We start from the raw sequence: 23,556 nt of genomic DNA, 5'->3' as shown, positions 1-23,556 counted from the left end.
GAAACTGAGGAGGGGGTGCGGACCAGACGGGTGGGGCCAGCTCACCTGGGCCAAGCCCGCAGCCTCGGGGCGGCGGGGCGGTCAGTAGGGGTGTCCCGGGTCTTTGGGTCGCTTCAGCTGCACCTTGAGCCTCTTCATGCCGACCTGGAAGCCGTTCATGGCCTGGATGGCGGTCTGCGCGCTGGCCGGGTTGTCAAAGCTCACGAAGCCTGTGGAGACGGGGACCCGCCATGGTGGGCATCGCGGGCGTCTCCCGCCGGCTCGGGGCTCGCGGGGGGCCGGGGCGGGGGGCGGGAGGGCTCGTCAGAGGCCACACAGCAGCCCTGGCCCGCTTCTGACGGCCCCTGGACTTGCATGCCTCTGGGGACGGGGTGCTCACTCCTTACCTGGGTCTGTTCTGCTGAGACTTCCTGTCTGGCGCGAGGGACAGGTGGGGCCTCTGGGGGTCCCGGGAGGGCCGCGTTCTCCCCCCCTCCCCCCCCCCCCCCGATGCCTCCCTCCAGGCCTGGCTGCCAATCTTCTCCCTGCTCTGCGACCTCCATCCTCCTGGGGTCTTGTCTGGCCATCAGACTCTCTCTCTATCTTCGTCTGTCTTGTCGTCTCTGCTCTCTTTCTGTCTCTCTGTCTCTGTCTCTGTCAGTCTTTCTACCCCCAGTCTCCCCGCCCCACCCCCCAGCGCCATCAGGAACCCTCCAGCTCCCCGTCCCTAAGCTTCCACTGCCCCAAGCTCCCTCCGCCTGCCGCCTCGGGGCCGCCTGGTCCTCGCCTCTTGGCCTCACAGGCTCCCCGGGGGGCACGTGGAGCCCACAGCGGCGGGAGGGCCCTCCAGGGGGGCAGGGACACCAGGGCTGTGTGTGGGAGGCCAGGCGGGAGGTCGGGCAGGGAGACGGTGGGCTCAGAGTTGAGGGGTGGGGCCCGCGGGGAGCCGTGAGGGAATCTGGAGCTGGGGGTCCATGTCTTCATATCTGTTATCACCTCTAACCCGCCCTCCATTAGGCAGATGAAGAAACTGAGGCTCAGAGAAGACCTATGACTCCCTGACTCTTGAAAGTGGTTGAGTAGGTTTTCCTCCCAAAACGTCCCACATCCCCCAGGAAGCAGGATACAGAGGAGGGGCCTGGGTGCTGGCGGGGATCCCTTCCTTGCTGTGTGACCTCAAGTGTGTCACTTGACCATTCTGGGCCTCTCTTTCTTCCCTCAGTAAACCGGGGCAATTCTTCCCTTTTAAGCTTGGCTCTAGAGTGTATACAGAGGCACTTAGTAAACAGTCAAGAGTTGGGCTCTTGAATAGGATGGGGTGAGGTTTAGAATCCAAATCTTGGAGTTACAGAGACCTTCTAATCTGGGTTCTGTCTCTTTGCTGCTGTGTGACTTTAGACAAGTTGCCATACCTCTCTGAGCTTTCATTTCCTGTTTCTGGGGACACGGAAGTCCTCCCGAGGTCCACAAGGACCTGCCCCATCCCCTCCCTCCCCTCCCTTCTCCCTCTCTCCCCCTCACTCCTTCTGATCCAGCCACACGGGCCTCCTCGCTGTTCCTCCAACATGCCCGGTCCTGCCCCAGGGCCTTTGCACAGGCTGTTCCCTCCACCTAGACCACTCTCCCCCCAGATTCCCCCATGGCTGGCTCCTCAGCATTCAGGCCTCCATCGAAACATCGCCTCTTCCTTAGAGTCTTCTCCTTTCCCAGTTTTATTTTTCTCCGTGCCCTGTCAGACTCCCTGGCCTGGATCCTACATTCATTTACTTCCGTCTCCTCCCCTCGCCCTGTGTCTTCCGGATTCCGTAGCCAGTGGCCACGCGGGGTTACTTAAATTCATTCAAATCAAATCAAATCAGAAATTCAGTTCTCGGGTGGCCCCGGCCACATTTCAAGGGCTCGGGAGCCACGCGGGGCTGACGGCTGGGCCAGAGAGGATGGAGAGCACGGCCGGCGTCAGAGAAAATTCTAGGGGCCAGCGGGGGGGGGGGTGCCCGAGCTTTGCGAGGACAGGGACTTCTGTGCCCAGCACGGGGCGTGGCACATGGCAGGGGCCCCGGATATCTATTTGGTGAATGAATGAACGAATGGGTGGGTGAATAAATGAATGAGTGTGAGACCCATCTCATGGCCGATCACCGCTTCCCAGGGCGGGGCGGGGGGTGGGGGTGGTGTTGCCGGCCGGGCGGCAGGCGGGAGGCAAGGGGCGCCCGCGACGGTTACTCACCAAAACACTTGCTCTGGTTGGTGGCCCGATCCATAAACACCTTGGACGAGATGATGTTGCCGAAGGGCAGGAACATCTGTGTCAGCTCCGTGTCGCCAAACTCCTGGGGGAGGTGGTAGATAAACAGGTTACAGCCCTCGGGACCTGCAGGTGGGGAGAGAGAGACATAAAGGCCCCAAGGAGAGGAGGCGGCCCCGGGGGGCGCGGTCCCCAGCCGGCGGGGGAGGAGGGCGGGCCGGGGGCGGAGGAGGGGGAGGCGGGGGCGCCGGTCCCTTGCCTGGACGATCCCGCGCTCCGCCACTTGCGAACCTCGGCTGATCTTAGGGCTCCAGATCATTTACGGAATTCAGAGGATTCCCCCCCCCAAAAAAAAAAAAACTGAGCTCAGTCCCTCCACCTCAGGCCCCGGGCAATCCGAAAAATCCCAGACGGCCCCCGGCAGATCCTGAAAGCTCCCCGGGTCATTTGCAAACGTCAGACGAACTGGGCGTTGGGTGGCCAGAAACCCTGCATATCTTTGTGCTGTTTCTCTAACACTGGTTCTAAAATAAAAGGGACGTTTTGAGAAAGCCCAACGATTTCGGAATAAAATAAGGCAGGTCGTTCCCGGGCCCCCCAGTCGCAAAAAGCCGGATAGTTTTCAAAACCTCGGCTAAGCCTCCAAACCTTGGAGGATTTTCAAAACTCAGACGACGCGAGAAGAAAATCCAGTGAAACCAAAAGATGATGCGCCAGTGCCAGACCCCAGGCCGCCTGAAGCCATGGATGAAAAGCTAGGCTATGAAACACGTTTTAAAGGCACCGCTGGCCCTCAAAATCGTCCCTTCCCCGAATAACCCCCAACGCATGTCTGCCTATGAAACGTATAAATAACAGTAGCATTTAAAAACCTTGATTATGCAAAGTCATGACGTCCCCAAACCAGCTGCTTGTCCCACACTTATAGATGATTTTCTCCCACGTCCCCCAAAACAGGGGTAGAAATGCCCAAACCATGGAGAATCCCGACCCCCCCAAGATGAATAAGCCCCCAACGCCCCAAAATACAAAATCCAAGATGATACGTGCGCGCTCACCCCTCACCCTCGTGAGGAGGACCAGGCCTCTGCCTTAACGCTTGCTTTAAAAAACGCAACCGTGTCCCAACACGGAATAATTCTGAGCACAACACGGTTTCGTGATCGCTTCTGGCTACCTCATCTCCAAGAAAACTGGTGAATGCGGAAACCCGTGCCCAGCCGAAATGGATCTTCTGGGAAAACCAAAAGCACACACGCGTGCACGCACAGCTCGGACGCCCGCCGGCAGTCCCAGTTCCCCAAGTGTGTTACGAGCTACCCCGTCCCCATATGGGCTTAACTCCCTCCGATTCCAGAAGGCCCTCCTTCCGCCACTTCACAGCGACTTGCAGGCCGGACCCCTTCCAAGGCCACTTGCGAGTGTCGATTTCAGGTCTTTTCCAGGATAAAGGGCCAGGGTCCCTGGAGGACTCTGGGAGTTCACCATCCGACACTGTGCCACCATTTCTATCAGGCGTCTCTCTCTCTTTCTCTTTTCTTGACGTGTCGCAAAGTTTTTGAATGGTGTACCCCCTGACCCTATTTCCCCCCCCACCCAAGCCCTGTCGTCTGTACTGTGGGGTTTTGCAAACTCTGGGGATTTTCCAGAACGCCCATCTCGTGTTCTAGCAGCACTGGCTGCGTTTGAACCAGCTTTCACCCGCTCCGCCCAGGCCCCGGAAGGGAGACACTCAGGTCCGAGCCACCCAGGAAACAGTGGCCGGAGGCAGCCGAGCCCTGTCTGAAGCTCCCACTGGCTCTGTCCTTTTGGTGGGGGGGGGGGGGGAGGCTCCTGTGGGGGAGGACGGTGTGGGGGGGGGCATGTGAAAGGCCCGGGCCCATTGGGGAATTCTGGAGCTGCCAAATCCTCATGTTGCTGCCGTCTCTGACTCTAACCACGGAGCCCCCTGGAGACACAATATCCACGAGGATGGGGTAGCGGCTGGTTGGAAGAGCCAGGAACCCCTCGGCCCAGGGCTCCCCTCCAAAGCTCAGCTCCTGTGCGCTGGCAGGGTCCCTCCTTCTAAGGCTGAGGGCAAGGGAGACCCTGGGCAGAGCCTCACAGAACTCAGTCTGCGGGCCAGGCCCTCCGCCCAGCTTCCCTCACCATGGGGTGACCTGGGGTGTGTCTTCCAGCCCCGTCCCCACCCCACTAGATGGATTAGGGAGAGGCAGGGACTCCCAGGTGCTGAGGGCCCGCAGTGGCCGCTGCTTACCCCCCAGTAACGTGTCTTGGCACAGATGGTCGCCGGTGTGGCAGATGGGGAAACTGAGGCACGGAAGTGCCTTCCTTGTGACGTCACGAGTCAGAACTGGGTGGATTTGAATCCTGGCTGTCCGACTCCAGAATCTACCTCCTCCCTCCCTCGACTTTACCGTAGAGGCCTCAGTTTACCCGAGATATCTCATCACCCCACCCTCCCCAACCTCAAAATGAGTTTCGTCTCCTCCAAAAATGCAGCTCGGGAGAGGGCTGCTGGTGGTGGCGGGGTCACTGGCGTTCCACTTTCCGGAGGGGAAACTGAGGCTCAGAGAGGGGGATTCAGGCCGGGGCGGGGGGGGGCGTCCTGCAGGTGGAGGGGGCGGTCAGAGGGCGGGGCGGGCGCCCAGGGGAGGTCGCGGCCCCCTCACCTTCTCGCTGCTGCTGCTGCAGGAGGGGCGGCGGCTGGGGGACGCTGTGCGCGATGGGCGTGATGGCCGCGGCGGGGTACATGGCTGCGGAGACGGGGGGACACACGGCCGAGGCCACCGTGAGACCCGCGGGCCGCCCCGGCGAGGCACAGGGGGCGGAGCCAGGACGCGAGGGGCGGGGCCACGACTGGGGGCGGGGCCAGGACCGGGTCTGGGGGGACGGGCGTGGCCACAGCTGACGGTCGGGCTGGGGCGGGGCCGAGGTAACAGAACCACGGAAAGGGGCGGGGTCAGGGCTTGGGCAGGACCAACGGTGGGGCTGGAGGGGCGTGGCCATGGCTGAGGGCGGGGCCAAGGCAACTGGGCAGAGTGGGGCGGGGCCAGGACTTGAGGGGCGGGGTCATGAGTTGAGGGGCAGAGCCATGGCTGAGGGCGGGGCCAAGGCAGGCCTTAGGAAGAAGAGCCAGAGATGGGGGCGTGGCCTTGGCAGAGGCGGGGCAGGACCAGATGCTGAAGGAGGGCGGGGCAGGGGCGGGGCCGATAGCTGGGATTGGGCGAGGGCCAGAAGTAGGGGGCGTGGCTAGGAACAAGAGGGAAGGCCGAATGAGAGGGCAGTCTCTGAGGGGCGGGGCCAGATCTGGGCGTGGTTAGGGGCGTGGCTGGACAATGCGGGAAGCGGGGACAATGGGCGTGGCCTCCCTGGGGCGTGGCCTCCCTGGGGGTGGAGCCTCCCTGGGGGCGGGGCCTGGTGGGCGGGGTGGGGCCAAGCTGCCTCCCTACCTGTGTACTGCTGGACTCCGGAGAATGCGGGATGGAGGGTCTCGGCCACGGTGGGGCTCTGAGCTGCGGGGTAGACCGAGGGGCTGAGTGGGGCGGGGGCAGCAGAAGTCTTCCCCATCCACCCCGATCCTTTACAGCCGAAAGGAGAGCAAAAAACATCCGCCCCCGCTTCACCTCTGTGTAAACCTTTTACAAGCATGAGCCCATTTTACAGGCGAGGCGACTGAGGCTCAGAGAGGTGAAGCAGACGGGCACAGGGCCACTCAGGAAATGGCAGAAGCTGACCTGGAATCCAGATCACTCCCATCTCTCTGCCCACCCTGACCCCCTCCTCCTCCTCTATCTCTGGATTCTCCAGGACTCCAGGCCTGTGCTCCAGCTCGCCACCCACCCTCATCCCTTCCCCTCTCTCCCTCCCACACTTCATCACACCCCCTATGGATCCCCCGTGTGGCTGTGACCCTCCCACTGCCTCTAGGGGAGGAGGCAGGGGAGGAGAGAGGTTGTCCAGGTCACCGGAGACGGTGAGTCTGGGGAAAATTCAGCCAGAATATTCTGCTGGAGTAGAGAGAGGTTGCTAGAAGATGGTGGGGGGAGTGTGACTCTAAGGGGGTCGCAGGAATGAATTACTTTGTAGAGATGGATGGATTCTGTATCTTGACGGTGGTGGTGCGTACATGAATCGATCCTGTGATAAGATGGCATAGAACCACATACACACACACACACACACACGAGTGCAGGCAACCCGAATAAGGCCTCCAGCCCCAGCTGAGTGCATCGCCCTGTACCAATCGCAGTGTCCCGGTCTTGACAATGTGCTCTGGCGATGCAAGATGTTACCATCAGAGGGAGCTGGGCGAGGGGTACCACGACCCCTCTGTGCTATTTTTGCAACTCCTTGGGAGCGTCCAGTCATTTGAAAATAAAAATAGAAACAGATTCTCCTCGCTGGTGGAGACACAGATTGACTTCCCCTGAGCGAGGCGCTGGAAGATGTTTGCCTCGAAATGGTGGTAGAGAGCAGAGAAAGGGGAGACCTCTGCTTCCTGAGGGCAGGGCCCGGTGCAAATCAGCATGTGGTCAACACTGAATGAATGAATGAATGAATGCGAGTGCTGCTATCTTCCCAAATGGTAACAATTAATAATTAAGACCGATGGTGCTGGTCTTGCTACCAGGTGATGCATTAAGCATTTTATATGCTGGTTGCATTGTCAGTGCAACCTCACGAGATGACCACTGTTATTCGCCCCATTTCCCAGAGGAGCAAACTGAGGCTCAGAGACTTAAAGAAACCACCCAGGGCCACCGAACCGGAATTTGAACCCAGAAATGTCTGGATGCCCAGTTCCTCTGTTTAACCTCTTTCTCTGTGCCCACAGCTGTGTCTGTTCCGCTGCGATTCCTCTGTCCTGCCCCTCTGTTCCCTGGGCACCAAGGCATGGGGACTCATGCACCCTCCCTGCCACCTGAGTTACCTGGGTAGGGCACAAGGCCATTGGCATATACGGTTTCCAGGGCCGGGTGCCCGCCAGGAAAGGGCACAACCCCCGCGAAGCCGTTGGTGATGGGAGCCACGAGGCCGGGCACGGCGGCCGTGCTGAGCAGCGGAGGTGAGTGTAATCCTGCAGAGCGGAAGAGGGTCATGGGGCGCCCGGTCCTGGCCTGGCCCTACCCGCCCGTCCTCGTGACCCTGGTGGACTCTCACCGGAGGCAGGGGCGATGGGTGTGGCAGGCAGCCCGTTGAGGCTGACGGCACCGATCTGCTGGATGTGGCAGGGTGAGAAGGCCACGCCAGGGCTCAGGTAGCTGCCCGAGGTGGACAGGACTGTCGTCTGCTGCTGCATGAGCTGGGGGTGGAGAGGGAGTCAGCGTGCACAGTCAGGGTGACGCCTGCCCCGAGATCATGGCTCAGTGAGGAGGCCGGGTCCTCTAGTAACTAGGGGGAGTCAGGCTGGGGTCATGGCTCACTTGAGACTTGGGGCTCAGCCTGGGATCAGGGCTCAGTCAGGAATTTGGACTCAGTCTGGGATCAGGGCTCAGTCTGGGATTCGGGCTCAGTCAGGAACTTGGGCTCAGTCTGGGATCAAGGCTCAGTCAGGAATTTGGACTCAGTCTGGGATCAGGGCTCAGTCTGGGATTAGGGCTCAGTCAAGAATTTGGGCTCAGTCTGGGATCAGGGATCAGCCAACATTGAACTTAGCCAGGGTTCAGTCTCAGTTTGGAGTCAGCCTGGAATTGGAGGTTTAGCCAGAGGTGGGGCTAATCCAGATTTGGGGCACACCCAGGATCTGGGGCTCAGCCAAGGTTGGGTCTTCATTTGAGACTGAGGCTCAGCCCAGGGATGGGGCTCAGGCTGGATTTAGGGGCTCAGGCTGGGTTTAGAGCCTGAGCCTGGGGTCATGTCAGTCCAGAGTTGGGGTTCAGCTTGGGCTCGGGACTCGGTTCACGGTTGAGGGCTCAGCTGGGATTGGGGCTCAGCTACAGCCAGGATAGGACCCCGAGTCAGAGACTGGCCAAGAGACGGAAAGATGGGAGATGAGGCAGAAGAACGGATGGAGAGAGAGGGAGCCGGAGCCGGACCCCCAGCGTGGCCCAGGAGCCTGGCCGGAGACAGAAGCGCGCCCGCTGGGCTCACTCACAGCCTGGGCGTAGGCGCTGTACGGGCTGAGGGGCAGTGTGAGGGATGGCGTCAGGATGCCCAGCTGGCCCACCATCTGCTGCATGCGCCGCAGCGTCCGCTCCTTGTCCGTGTCGGCAAACTTGACCACCAGGCTGGAGGAGGCGCCCTGCAGGGGCGGCACAGGCAGCGAGGGGAAGAAGGAAGGAGGTGGCCAGGACCCTCGGGCCCCTTGGGTGAGGGGTGTAGGGGTGAGGGGTGAGGGGCGTGGATGGCAGCAGCTGGCAGCCCTGCCCGCGAGCCCCCAGCAGCAGGCGCCGCATCGAGGACGGCCTGGAGATGAGCATTCCGGGCCTCGCGCCTGACTGTGCAGCCCCCTGTGTGCACAGGCGGGGTGTCCAGGCCCAGGGGGCTTGGAGGGCGCAGTGGGAAACCCTGTCTCTCATCCACACTCTCAGAAACAGGTGGAGAATCCAACCGCTGGAGAGGAACAACGGGGACCCGGAAGGGCGACCCGATAACTGTCACCCCCACCTGAGAAGAGGTGAGAATCCAGATGCCAAAGGGGAATAATGGGGCGCAGGTGGAAGACCCCGTAACTGACACCTTGCCCCTGAGAACGGGGGAGACTCCGGCATCACAGAGGTTGACATGCCCCCTTTGACGGAGAGCTCACTCCCTACTATGCCCGCCAGTCCCATCACTGGACAGCGCCGAGCAGGAGGAGGACCAACCTGTGCTGGGCTGAATCCTGCCCCTGAAGGGCCTAAAGCTCACGGGCGAGCACGCAGAGGGCGAGGGAGGGGCGGCTCTGGGACGGCCTGCCCTTCACACCAGTTCTCGAGAACGACCAGGAGAGGAGAGTCGGGTCTCCAAGGCTCCCCCGGGGCAGCTTTGGATATTTATGTACAGTGATGGTGGCCCCTGGGCCTCCTGCTGGGGGACAGGGCCACATCCACACGTGGGTGGTCCACCCCAGCCTTGAACCGCTGCAGACCGCAGGCTCCAGGTTCTAGTCTTGCCCCCTGCACATGCCCTCCTCTGGCCCCGAGGGGACATTTCCAACCGAGCTGGCCCCTCCCCCCCCCCCCCGCTGAAACCCTCGGTGGCTCCCCACTGCCACAGGAGCAAGCCCGGGTCCTCGGTGGCCGCATGCCCCCAGCCCTCCTCTGCCTGCTCCCCTGGGGCTGCCTGTCCCCCCTCAGTCTCATGTCCCTCTGCTGGCCTGGCCACCCAACCCACCCTCAGGTCTCCCCACTGGGACACCCTCTTGTGCACTCACACACGTGCGCACCCTCACTATTCATGCTCACGCTCTGCATATGCTCACACACATATATGCACACTCGCCATGCGTGCTCACATATGTGCACGCTCACACACATGTATGCGTGCTCGCTGTGCATGCTCACACACACTCACACACATACGTGCACGCTCATCATGCATGCTAACATACACACACATATACACACGTTCATCATGCATGCTCACATACACACACATATACGCATGCTCGCCATGTGTGCTCACATATGTGCACGCTCACACACATGTACACACACTTGCTGTGCGTGCTCACATACGCGCACACTCACACACATATGTGTGCTCACCGTGCATGCTCACATACACACATATATGCTCACCATGAGCACTCACATACACACACAGTCACACACGTACACACATAGCTACATGCACCATGCATGTTCATGCTCACATACACATGCATATTCACCATGCATGCTCACAGACATTTGCGCACACATACACAGGCATACCACCCACACACTCACCCTCTATACTCACATACATTCATACACTCCCAAAGACGTGCACACATCCACACTCACCACACATACACACAGCAGTGCATACACGCATTCACACGCATACACACTCACATGTGCACAATCGCACATGTATACACATAATCGCATTCAGTCATATTCACACACGTGCTCACTTGTCCACATCACACACACACACTTGCTCTCACACACACCTATAGATGCACATACGTGCACTTGTTCCCCCCACATCACCCAGGCATGCTCACACTCACACACATGCACTCATGAACACTCACATGCATCAGCACACAGGTGCCCTCACCTACATATATAGTTGCACAAGCACTCACACACTAGCTCATGCATGAACACATCCATTCATATTTACACACACCTCATGTGCACACCAACGCTCACCTACTAACAATCACATTCACCCACGTGCACTCACACACACGCACACCCATGTATAAACACACCCATGCAGTTGCCTACATACACACTTGCCCACATGCACTCCCACAAGGCACTCACAATATACAAATGCATACGCACTAGTACACACGTGCACATTTATCCACACACATTTACACACACACCTCGTGTGTGCACTAAGCTCACCTACTAACAATCACACAGGCACACAATGCACTCACACACACAGGCATGCATGCACACCCACACCCCTAGACACACCCACACATGTGCACAGAAACACACACATGCAGCCACACACTCGCGATACATCCATGCACACCCCACACTTACTTGCAAGCACACATACACACGTGCACGATCACACACGTGTGTACACCCACTCACACCCCTGTCAGGGACTGCCCCCTTTCTCCACCTGTGTCCTCTCTACCAGGTGCCTGGGCGCAGGGACGGGCCTGGCCATCGTGGGCAGCGCGGCTCCTACTCACCGGCATGGTCTGGCTGCCGTGCAGCGCGTGGATGGCCGCCTGAGCCTCCGTGTGCGAGGAGAACTTCACGAAGGCACAGCCTGCTCCGAGAGAAGGAGAACGGGTGAGGGGCAACCGGGTCTTTCCCGGCGGTCAGGGGCCACAGGAGGGGGGCTGGGAGCCCTGGACGGGCAGCCAGAAATCAGACAGTCGGACACAGAGGCAGCCAGTCATTTGTACAGACAGACAGCTGGACAGTAAAGGATCAGACAGCAGGACAAGCACACAGTCAGTCGGCCATAGAGCTGGACAGTCAGCCAGTCAGTCGGAAAGCCGGCCAGCCAGCCAGCCAGCTGTTTGTCAGACAACAATCTGATGGACAGTGGGAGGCAGTGCACAACGGGGGAGGCAGGTTAGACCAAGTGAAGGGGACAGGTTTCCAGAACAGCCGCCAACACCAGGAGACCCAGGGTTGTAATCAGATCTGCAGAATTAAGGTGGCAAACCATCAAACACAGACACGGAGAGATACAGTGCTGTGGGCTCATGCGGGCAGAGTAACACGCAGACCCAGACAGATGCGTGACCAGAACCGGAGAGACGGGGAGAGCCCAGGCAGGGCAGATCCAGCCGGCCGGTCACACAGGCAGAATTGGCTGGACAGACAGCCAGAGACCACCAGGCACGTGCAGACCCAGACAGAAATAGCCATTTGGACACTCAGGCAGAAGGAGTCAGGGACTAAGAGACACAGTCAAGGTGACACTCAACCCTAGTCACGCACATCAGTGGGCAGACAGGAAAACAAGCCATTGGAGAGCATTAAAGCGTCATTCCGAGAAAGTACAGCCATACGGGAATGGTGGACTAGGGAGGGTGAGGCGGAAAGACAGGCCACAGGTCACGGGCAAATCCAGAGGCCAGCAGGTGGACGCAGGCAGCCCCACACGGACAGGGGCACACAGGAAGGACCAGGTGGGACCCGACCATCTCCACCCCTCCCCTGCACCTCCCAGCCCGTCCTGCCCTCCCACGTGCCTGACCCGGCCTCCAGATCCAGCCCCACCCCTCGTGGGCCTGACCCCGCCCTTAGGAACCAATCCCACCCTCTCATACTCCAGGCTCCGCCCCCAGGAGCCAGCCCCATGCCAGCTCCGCCCTCCCCAATGCCTGCTCCGGCAGGCCAGGCCATGCCCACATGACCAAGCCACGCCCATCCTGCCGGTCCCACCCCACGTGCCTGGCCACGCCCCCAGATCCAGCCCCACCCCCCTCGTGGGCCTGGGCCCGGCCCTAGGAGCCAATCACATGCTCTCATGTTCCAGGCCCCGCCCCCAGGGGCAGCCTCGCCCTGCCGGCTCCACCCTCCCGAATGCCTATCCCTGCCTGCCAGGCCACGCCCCCAGGACCAAACCCCACCCACACTGCCCATCCCGCCCTCCCACGTGCCTCTCCCTGCCCCAGCAAGCCCCGCCCCCAGGAGCTAGCCCCACCCCCTCATTACCCAGCCCGCCCACTGTGTGCCAGGCCCCGCCCCTGGGGCCAGCTCCGCCCCTCGGGACCAAGCCCCGCCCCCGAGCTATCACCTTTGCTGCTGCCGTCAGGGCCCCGGAGCACGGTGCACTCGTCGATGACCCCAAAGGGCTGGAACAGCCGCAGCACGTCCTCCTCCGACTGCTGCTTGTTCAGCATCCCCACAAACAGCTTCCGGTCCCCTGTGGGCGGAGACACCCCTCAGCCGAGTCCTGGGTCCCTCCAACCCAGAGCGGAGGCAGCAGGGCGCACAGGGGCCAGGCAGTCACCGTCTGCCGGACGAGTCGGGGCGTGTGTGTGCACAGGACCCCATCTGGTGGGGTTGGGTGGCGCCCGGCTGGAGGCCCCGCTGGGCCCTGCCCAGGTCCGAGGCTGGGGGCTAGTCTGCGCCCGTCTCTCCCGTGGGGGACACTGGAGCCCCGCCCCCTCGGGTTACTGTGCTGCTCCCCTGTAATCAGGACCGTGGCAGCGTCTCTCAGGGATGGAGAGCTGGGTTGCTATGGAAACCCGTTCTCTGGCAGCTGTCACTCATGGGGGGTGGGAGGGAAGCGGAGAGTCAGGGAGAGAGAGATGGGTGAGAGACAGGGAGAGACTGAGATAGTCAGAGAGAGTCACACAGAGAGGAGCAGAGAGAGCACCAGAGAGACAGAAGGAGAGAAAAAGATAAGGAGAGAGAACCAGAGATCTGGAGGGAGAGGGGGAAAGAGAGAGAGGGGAGAGAAAGAGAGGGAGACAGGCAGGCCCCACCCCTCTAATCCCTGACCCACACTGGCAGCCTGGTGGGAGAGAATGAAAAAGGCTCCCAGCCCAGAAGGGCCTTACCAGGCTCCTACACATACACAGGGGTCCTAACACCCTGGCCCAGATACCGCCCCCAAGGCTGGCCGCTCTCCCTCAGCCCCGAGTCCACCTGAGATGGGGAGGTGGAAGGAAAATCTCCAAGGATGCTCAGCCTTGGATCCCCCCCGGACAGCCGAGCATCGCCCCATGGGTGCACCCCCGCCGTGCAGTCCCGCGCCATGCAAACACCAGACCCCCAGCCTGCATGCCCACACACCCAGCCTGGAACAGCCAAGCACACACGCTCGAACATACACGCCCACGCCGGGCTCTGAGACGTGCACACGGGCGGGCAGGCACCCCCCCCCCCCCCCGCAGCAGCGCAGACACATGCACGCCCAGGCCTGCATACTCGCATGCATCTGCACACGGGCGTGCCCGGGTACGCATGCTCATGTGCACACGCACGCACTTGCCCAGACGTGCAAACACACACACAGCCCAGAAAGCCATCCCCGGCCCTTCCCGGACCCCATCCTTCGGGCCAGTGGCCACGGAGAGATGACAACTACCTCCGCGGCTTTCGCTGTCCGCAGGCTTCACCTGGATCGGCCGCGCCATCTGTGGAGAGAGGGGGGAGGTCAAGGTCGGCGGTGGAGGTAGCGTGGGTGGGGGCTCCCCCCGAGCTCTGCACCCACCTTCCCAGCCTCAGCATCCCTCCCACCACTGGCAGCAGCTACGCCCCAGTCAAACCAAACGACACGTGGTCCCATCTACAGGGCTTCGCTCGTGCTGTCTGGAAAACTCTTACTCTGCCTTCAAAACCCCATGACAATATCCCTTCCTCCAGGAAGCCTCCTTGCCTCCCCGAGGGTCATAGAGGGTTTGTGAAGATGGCTCAACTCCTCGGGTCCCTGTCCGTGATGCCACTTGGCAGTCGTCTCATCAAGAACTGGGGGTTGTTTCCCCTTTTGCCCCTGGACTTGGACGCGTGACTCCCTCTGACCAATAGAAAGTGGTGGAAGTGAAGTCGTGGGGGCTCCGAGACTCGGCCTCAAGAGAATTCGCAGGTTCGACCGAGGACCCGTGATGCGGCCAGGGGGACAAGCCCAGGCGAGCTGCTGGGGGACGGGAGACCTTGTGCCCAGAGAGGCCCCGCGGACAGGCAGGACATGGGAGTGAGGCCGGCCCATCCCTGCCGGCCCTGGTCAAGCCCTAGCTGACTGTGGCTGTGTGAGGACCCGGGGGAGACCAGCCGAAGGACCGGCCAGCTGCGCCCAGCCTGGGCTCACCAAGCCACAGAATCATGGGCAGATCAAATGGCCTGGGGTCTGTTACTCAGCAGTAGCTGACTGATACAGGGAGGCAGCCACCTTAGTCAGCTCCCTGAGCCTTGGTGGGACGACTGTCACACCCCAGTGGACAAGCCTGCCGTCTGGACTCACTGTTCTGGACACTTCCGTCCCCTCTGGCTGGCACTGAAAATGACGTTCAATAGAGGAAATGCTCCCCTAAACGCCACCCCCAAACTTACCCCATTGTGACTATGAGCTAATGTGCATATTTGAGAACAGACTTGAGCCATGGGCGATGGGGCCGGCATTTGCTTCTCCACCCCTCCTAGGAGAATCATCCTCCCAACGTGGTGTCTCTGGCGAACTCCTACTCATCCTTCAAAACCCAGCTCAAAAGACCCCACGCAGGCAAGCCTTCCACCCCTCTGGCTTCCTTCCTCCCTCTGCCTCAGGGCAGGAAGTGTCTCTGTCTTGCTCTGTCTCCCTCCAGACTGGGGACCGCAGCATCACGCCACGGAGGCAGAGTACGTGAAAGGATCAGAGGAGCTTGCTGGACCCAACTGCCCAGAAGGAAGGCCTGGTTCTGCCTCTGTTTCACAGACGTCAAAATCAGTTACTCATTATATCCACCAAGGTCTTGGTGGGTGAATCGAGGCTCGAAGTCTTCCTGGACTTCAGATTTAGGGATCTTTCCACCCGCTCCTGTGAGTAGAGACCCCTCCCCAACTTTCGACCCCCCCCAAATCTCCTTCCCCATCTCTCAGAGCCTGTCCCGGCTCGGCACCCCCTTCCCCTGGGCTCCCTCCCCAGGAAGATCCCCCTCCTCCCTCTAGCTTCCGCTTTCTGAGTCCTCTCCCTGTGTCCCATCCCCCTCCCCTTTCTGATTCGGTCCCCCTCTCTGAGTGTGTGTCCCGGGCACACATGGGCCGCCTCGATGTGAACTGAGACTTGGGAGCCCCGGAACCGGAGAGGCCTCTGTCTCCCCCACCCAGGGGTCCCCAGTCCTCCCAGCCCAACCTTCCCGCCATCCAGCCGCATCCTCAGAGGGCCCCAGACCACCCGGGAAAGGCCGACCCCCATCTCCCTCCCCCCCCCCCCCACACACACGTCCCGGGCCCGCTCCACCTGGGTACCACACCTCGCTAGCTGGAGACAGGACGGGAGATTATGTCAACCACTCGCTGGGCTGGGGGCAGACTGAGGTGGCGAAGGGCGGTGGGGGGGAGGGGGCACCTGCGCTCCAGCCTCCTGCTCCCCTCACCCCTCCCACGCCGCCTCCGCTGGCCCTCACCTCCTCCCCGCCTCCCCCCCCCCCCCACCCCGGACTCCCCAGCACCTTGGGCAGATGAGGATGGGGTTGCCATGGCAACGCTGATTCACCACACGGAAGCTGGCAATTGTTGTTGCCATGGAAACTGCCTCTTAGGGGCGAGCCCAGCTCCTGCCTCGCACAAAAGAGATATTTAAATATAATCTCGAGATGGATGAGCCGAGGGAGGGAGCGAGGGAGGGGGGGCCGCGGGGAGGGAACCTGCCCCCATCACCGCGCCCTCCGCCCCCACCCCATCCTCCGGGCCCCGGGTACCGGCTCCGCATCTCCCCCGCCCCCCGGCGGAGCCCGGGACCTTCCGCCTCCCGCTGGGAGGCCCCTTCCCCTCCTGGGTCGGCTCGGCGCGCGGAGGGGGTCCCGGTCGGGCCCCCGAGATGCCAGGTGGGCAGCCCCCTCCTCTCCAGCGCCCCCCTCGAAAGCCAGGCTCCGAGGCCCGGCCTCCCGCACCCCGCGGCCCCGCGGCCCGCCTTACCCACCGGCCTGGAGACGCGCGCCAGGCTGGCCTCCACGTGCCGCCGCCGCCCGGCCGGCCCTGGGCGCACAGGCGCGCACACGCCGCACCCCGCGCCCGCGCCCCGCGCCCCGGCGATCCGCCCGCCGGAGGCCGGGCCTCCCGCACTGCCCGCCGGCCCCGAGGAGGCGCGCCCGGGGGAGCTGGGTCTCCCCGCACCCCACCCCTCCTGTCGCCCCTGCCCGCCCATCTGGCTCTGCCCACCTCCTTCCGGCTCCCTCTCTCCATCTGTCCCACCGAGGTCTCTGCAGAGTGCCCCCCTTCCTCCTCCACCTTCTCTGGCTCCCCATCGCTGCAACCCTTCCCTGCCCCCTCCCTTCCTCTTCTCATTTATTCTACGACATTCTGGGTGTGCCCCATGCTGAGTAATTTTGCAACCCTGGGGAAGATCCCTCTAGTCTGGTGGCTGGGGGGGGGGGGGGACAGAGGCAGACAGACACTCCCGTTCCCATGGGGTCAGGGTTGAGGCGGAAGGAGGGATCAACAGCTGGGAGAGCATAGAGCAGAGAACAGTGAAGAGCCAAAGGCTATCTTAGGGCTGCACTGGAGATGGAAAATCTGCAGTGGGTTTTGAAGTATGAGTAGGAGTTTGTGGGCGGGAGACACTTTCTCGTGCTGGAGCAATACCTACATCCACGGATTCATTTAATCTCCAAACAACTTTATGAGATGGAGACATGCCCATTTTACGGATGGGCAAACCAGAAAGGGAGAGGAGAAAGCCAGAAGCAGAGGCCTGACCTCCTGTGGGTTTCCTCAGGGTCCTCTGCAGACCCAGCCACTCCTCAAGCCCAGGGTCCTGGGGGCTGGGGCTCTGGGAGTGTCTGTGTCTTTGGAGTGGGCATGCAGTAAGTCACTGAGGTCCGGTCCTTGCTCTGCCCCCCAGCTTTTGCTGGGTGACCTCAACCAAGCCATACACCACTGGCAAAACAGGCTTCCTTGTGTCTGACTGTGTGTATTACAGATGGGGAAACTGAGGCTGCTGGGGAGGGACTGTAGGAGGAGCCCCCCGAGGCCAGGCCGGGGCCCCAGAGATGCTCCTGGATTTGCAAGGTTGTGCCTTTGGAAGGTGCAGGAGCCCAGGGGAGGCTTTGATTGGGTTGTTTCCGGGGGGCGTGGAGGGGAAGGCAGCAGATGGGACCCCCTCTGGGCTGCCCAGGTCACCATCCCAGCCTCCTCCCCTCCCACCGGGGCCCAGCGCAGCCTGTGTGAAACACGCCGACCAAGCCCCTCTCCTGCTCTGCACGCTGCTGTGGCTCCCTATTGCCCTGGGAGGAACGTGCCAGCTCCTCGTCCCGGCGTTCGAGGCTCCCGCGCTGCTCAGCCCAGCTCCTCCCCGCTCCTCCTCCCAGGCCCCCAGGATGCTGCTGTCGAAACGGTCCGGCTGGAAGGCGCCCCTCGGCTCCCCATGCTCACCCCACAAGGCCCCCTCAAAGGCACCTTCCAGGCCCTCCATCCCCTCCACTTGCTTTGCTGCAGCCCAGCCTCGATGAGGGTGCGTCCCCGTCACACACGCCGCCCTTCTTTGGGGCGACCTCCTGGGGGCTGGGGCTGAGGGGCTCGGCGTCCCCCGAAGGCCCAGCACAAGGTCGGCAAAGGACACCCCAGACGAAGCCGCTGTGGATGCCGGGCTCCTCGGAGAGCGGGGCCAGCCCTGTCCCGGGGCCAAGAGCTGCCTCGTGCTGGCCCAGCGCCCCGCGGCCACGCCACCCCCAGCTCACGGCCACAGCAGGCTGGGAAAGACCACCGGCCCGGAGTCCCGGCCTCACGCCCAAGACCCTTCATCCATTCATTCATTCAGCCATCCATCCATCCATTCATTCATTCGTTTGTTCATTCATCCATTCATTCAATCAATCATTCAACCATTCGTTCAATCATTCATTCATTCAACCTTTCCTTCATTCATTCAACCTTTCGTTCATTCAAGCGTTCGTTCAATCATTCATTCGTTCAATCATTCATTCAAACATTCATTCATTCACTCATTCATTCCTTCACGGTGTGCAGATTTGCTGAGCTCTGGTTCTGGGCTCCACGCCTGGCGGGTGTCACCTCACAGACTCCTTAACGCTCCCTCGATCCCATCTTACAGATGAGGAAACTGAGGCCCGGGGAGTCAAACCATTAGACGTTGGGACCTGAGGGCCCCTCGCGCACTCCCAGGTCCAATTGACGCTGAGCCGGATGTGGGGGCAGCTCCTGCAGAGGGGGCCACCTCAGGGACCCCCGTGTGCACAGAAGGGGCTTTCAGGAGGGGCTCAAGGGAGACTCACAGCTGGGCAGAGCAGCCTATCCCTTCCAGATGCGCCAGATGTGGGGCGTCCCTCACCCCCAGATCTTCCCGAAGAAAGACTCAGCGTTGCCTCCAGCGGCCATCCAGGAGCCGGGAGCTGGACCACCGCCCCCGGGGGACCCGGTCCATCGCCAGGAGCCCCGTCTGGGGGTCGGCAGCCCCGCGAGGAGCCTCGGCTGGAATGGGAGGCGCCGCCCAGCATGGGCCCAGGCTCCCGCCGTCCATCCCCGGCTCTATTCTGGGATTCTGTTATTCAATGTAGGATCCTATTCCAGAAGGCTGAGATGTGTTTAAACTGCGTCCCCCACGGATGCCGCTGTCACACTCAAAGAGGGGACTGGAAAGGGGGGGGTGTCACTCGCATCAGAAAGCAGCATTATGGGAGGGGGCTTGGCTGTGCCGTAGTCCGGGGAGAAGCACAGAGCCAGCAAGTGGTGGGGGTCACCCCTCCTGGTTTTTAGAGAGAGAAGAAGGCACAGTGTCCACTCCATCCTGTCTCCCCCCCACACACACACGGGGGTTTTCTGGGGGGGGAGCGGGGACAGGAGAGACGGTGGCCGTCATGGTCTCTGGCGAGACCCGGCTCTGCCCCCCAACTGCCTGGCTGTGTCACCGTGCGGCCCGGGAGCCGGCTCGGGGCTGCTCCATCTCGGGGCGAACCTTGAGTGGCTGCCCTGTCATCCCAAGACGCCTGGGGAGGGGGCTCAGCCGGCTGCGCTCAGATGCTCTGACAGGGGAAGGGGACCATCCGCCCCTGCGCCCCCGTCTGCTCCTCATGCCACCTGCCCACGAGCCTCCAGTCCCTGCTGTGACGGTGGGGTCCCCAGGGGAGGGCAGCTCACCCCCAAAGTCAGCCCCTTCGCTGGTCCACACACTCAGGGATCAGAATCCTGAGCACATGCCCGACGGAAATGCGGCACGCGTCCACCAACAATGAAATGCGGACAAGGATCTCTACGCCTAACAGCAAAAACGAGAAACAATGCGAATGTCCACCGGCAGGAGGATGCATGAATAAAGTGTGTGGTCACCCCGTGGAATACTACACGGCCATGAAAAAGGGCCAGCCACCGACGCCTGATGCTGAACGTTATCAGCATCAGAGAAGTGAAAAAACTGCAGGCGGGAAAGACTACATATAATACAATTCTGTGCATATTACATTAGAAGGAAACCAGAAAGAGCCATCTAATATTTCAGGCTAAGATAGTGAAGAAAAGCAGGGGCCGGTTATCGTAAAAGTCAGGAGAGCTGCTCCAACAGGACACTAGGGGGCTCGGCCCTGGGAACACGGGCACGCCAACTGCGCAGTGGTAACGGGGTACTTGCTCTATAATTGTGTCCTATGCCCGTCTCTCTAAGTGTGTGATACTTTTCATTGCTCGAGACTCCTCACCTCTCCCCACCCTCTGAGCCTCGTCAGAGACCTCGAACCCCAAAATCTAGATGTGTAACGACAATGCTTCATGTTCCTGGGTCTAGAACATTCTGGATCCGTGCTGTCCAATATGATAGCTGATCTAGAACATTCTAGGTCTGTGCTGTCCAAAACAGAAGCTGACTCCTAGTCTGGAACATTCTAGGTCTGCATGGTTCAATATGGTAGCTGACTCCTGGTCTAGAACATTCCAGGTCTGCATGGTTCAATATGGTAGCTGACTCCTGGTCTGGAACATTCCAGGTCTGCATGGTTCAATATGGTAGCTGACTCCTGGTCTGGAACATTCTAGGTCTGCATGGTTCAATATGGTAGCTGACTCCTGGTCTAGAACATTCCAGATCTGTGCTGTCCAATACAGTAGCTGTCCCCCAGTCTAGAACATTCTAGATTTTCACTGTCCAATACAGTAGCCACTAGTAGCAGTTTAAGTTTAAACTTAAATATACTAAAATCAAATCACATTAAAAATTCAGTTCCTAACTCATACCTGGCACATTTCGAAGACCCTGTAGCCACCGGGAGCTAGCGGCCACCGTGACAGCACAGACAGAACATTTGTGTCATCTCAGAAAGTTCTATTGCACAGCGATGATCTAGAATGGGGACTGGCAAATCACGGCCCTATTCTGGCCCCCTGTCTGTTTTTGTAAATAAAGTTTTATTGGTACGCCGGCCCGCCACTCATTTACGCGCTGTCTGCGGTGGCCACAGAAGCTGTACGGCTGGCAAAGCCAAAAAGATTGACTCTCTGGTGCTTCACAGAAAAAGTTTGCTGACCCACAGCCTAGAACAGTGTAGAACCACGCTGCCCAGTCCAGTAGCCGCCAGCCACGTACGGCTCTTGAGCACTTGAAACGTGGTTTGTGCGACCGAGGAGGAAAATTTTAAATTTTTTAAAATGACGATGAATAGAAATCTAAACCTAAAAACTGACACCTGACTCCATTCTTGGCAAACCTTTAAGGATGTTTAGAACCACATGGGCGTGTGGATCTGCTTTTTCGACTGTCGATTTTATAAAACATGCAAATACAGATGGAGCGTTTCTGATAATAACTGAGTGTCCCAGCCGAGATGCACCGGGAGCGTGCACCCCACACACGGGATTCTGGAACACTCGGGATGAAGAAAAGCAACGCGAACCACCTCATTAATCATTCTGATTTTGACTCTATTGACTGCCTGTTGAAATGATCAGATTTTGGAGATATTGGGTTAAAATGAAATACGGTGCTTAAATTCATTTCACCTGTTTCTGTTTCCTTTTTAAATGTTGCTCCTAGAAAAATTTAAATGCTGTATGTGGTTTGCATTTTATTTCTCTGAGTCAGCACTGCTCTCGAACATTCACCAGCTCCTTATTCCCATAACCAGGGTTTCTCTGCCCGGGCGCTATTGGCGGCGGCTGGGTCACTCCCTGTGGGGCCGTCCTGGGCGCTGTGGGGGGCGGGGCAGCATCCCTGGCCCCACCCACTCGATGCCAGGAGCAGCCCCCAGGCATGTCAATCATAAGGGTCTCCAGACGTCGCCCAGTGTCCCCTGGGGGCAGAATGGGGCCTGAGTTGGGAACCCCTCCTAACCTATCACGAACTCTTCTGGGAGACACAGGGTTCTCGTGTGTTCCTGCACTCAACGCCTGGCACATTCCTGCCTCCGAGTCTTGGTGCCTTCTGTCCCCACACCACCCCCATATCCGTCTCCATCTGCCACAATCCTCTGCTCAAATGCCCCCTTCTCCAAGAAGCCGCCCTGATTGCCCTCCATGAAGTCACCCGAACAACCACAGCTCCCTGGACCCCCTGCTGTCGCTCTGGCCCCCAACAGCCTCCCCGGAGAAGCCTCCTCCGACCAGAGCCCCATCCCAAGTCACCACTCGGAACGTCACCCGCTTCTCATCCTCATGTTCTTCCCGCCCTCGGAGTCCATCTCGTTGTTTGCTGGTTCATTCTCTGTCTGTCCTGCACCCCTGTCCCTGCCGTACAGCACGGGCTCGTAAACTTTTGTTGAATGAAGCACTGGGTGCTGAGGACTCAGCACAGGGGCCGCCCCAGAGGGACCCCCCCCCAATCTAGGGGGAGACCTGGCCGGACGCAGACGCCCCCAGCCCAGAGGGCTCAGGCACGAGCAGAGGGAGCAGACCACTGGACGCGCCTTGAAGGCAGGGGAGCGGTTCTCCGGGTAGGAAGGCCAGTCCCTGTGAGTCCTTGGGCACGAGCGCGGGGTTGGTGTTCTTTCGGGGTCCTCAGAGCCTGAGGAGTGAGGCAGCTCTAGGAACGGGGGGCTCCCGGGGACTGAAATATGAGGGCTGAATGTCTCCCACAATAGTGTCTGCTTTGCACCCACCCTTCTCACAACCTGTCTCCAGCCTTGTCCAATGCAGACGGAGACGCACATCGTGGAGATAAGAGTGACCGAGCCTCCAAGGAAAGACTCTGCCCAAGGTCACACAGCCTCAGAGCGGTGGAGTCGGGGTTTGAACCCACGGGATCACAGAAGCAGAGGAAGGGGCGACACATGGGGGAGAGGCTCTGGAGAGCAGGATGTGGGGCTGTGGGCGATGGGGGTGGGGGGGGGGGCAGGAGGTGGCTGATGCCCACAAGTCAAGGAGGGGAACCCCGTTCAAAGGGGATGCTATGGCCAGTTTGGGTCTGCTGGGTCTGGGGGAGTTCCCAGGGGGCTGCTGGTCACAGAGCTGGTGATATAAGTGTAGCATATGCCTGGAAAATGGTAGGGGATTAATAAAGATTTGTTGGACAGATGGGTGGGTGGATGGATGGATGGTGGATGGATGGAGGGATTGATGGATGGGTGGTTGGGTGTGTGGATGGAGGGATGGATGGATGGATGAGTGGATGGAGGGATGGTGGATAGATGGGTGGATGGGTGGATGGATGGATGGATGGAGGAATGGATGGAAAGATGGATGGGTGGATGGATAGATGGATGGATGGATGAGTGGATGGATGGGTGGATGGATGGGTAGACAGTAGATGATGGATGGATGGTGGATGGATGGAGGGATTGATGGATGGGTGGATGAGTGTGTGGATGGAGGGATGGATGGATGGATGGGTGGATGGATGGATGGGTGGATGGGTGGATGGATGGAGGAACGGATGGAGGAATGGATGGGTGGATGGATAGATGGATGGAGGAATGGATGGAAAGATGGATGGTGGATGGATAGATGGATGGATGGATGCATGAGTGGATGGAGGGATGGTGGATAGATGGGTGGATGGACGGATGGATGGACGGATGGGTGGATGGTGGATGGATGGATTGGTGGATGGACAGATGCATGGATGGATGCGTAGGTGGATGGATGGATGAGTGGGTGGATGGATAGGTGGGTGAGTGGAGGGCTGGG

At 60.2% G+C, this 23,556-nt stretch overlaps 1 protein-coding gene across 17 annotated transcripts in view; it reads right to left on the bottom strand.

Annotated features, from left to right (window-relative positions):
* The window catches only part of CELF5 (CUGBP Elav-like family member 5), a 46,932-nt gene that overhangs the window by 3,020 nt on the left and 20,356 nt on the right, over window positions 1–23,556 (bottom strand). For 3 of the 17 annotated variants that reach the window (XM_023646400.2, XM_023646401.2, XM_023646404.2), the window contains exons 3-12: window positions 13,883–13,934; window positions 12,587–12,715; window positions 11,022–11,101; window positions 8,322–8,468; window positions 7,388–7,529; window positions 7,158–7,304; window positions 5,677–5,739; window positions 4,897–4,980; window positions 2,207–2,350; window positions 46–209 (exon numbers count right to left, since the gene is read on the bottom strand). In XM_023646400.2, coding sequence (XP_023502168.1) covers window positions 82–209; window positions 2,207–2,350; window positions 4,897–4,980; window positions 5,677–5,739; window positions 7,158–7,304; window positions 7,388–7,529; window positions 8,322–8,468; window positions 11,022–11,101; window positions 12,587–12,715; window positions 13,883–13,934 — 1,116 coding nt within the window. In that variant the 3' untranslated portion in view covers window positions 46–81. The other 14 variants (XR_011440355.1, XR_011440356.1, XR_011440358.1 and 11 more) reach the window with 13 other exon arrangements.

The sequence above is a fragment of the Equus caballus genome, chromosome 7, assembly GCF_041296265.1.
Source record: "Equus caballus isolate H_3958 breed thoroughbred chromosome 7, TB-T2T, whole genome shotgun sequence".
NCBI classification, from domain to species: domain Eukaryota; kingdom Metazoa; phylum Chordata; class Mammalia; order Perissodactyla; family Equidae; genus Equus; species Equus caballus.
This window is presented reverse-complemented; position numbering and strand designations above follow the sequence as displayed.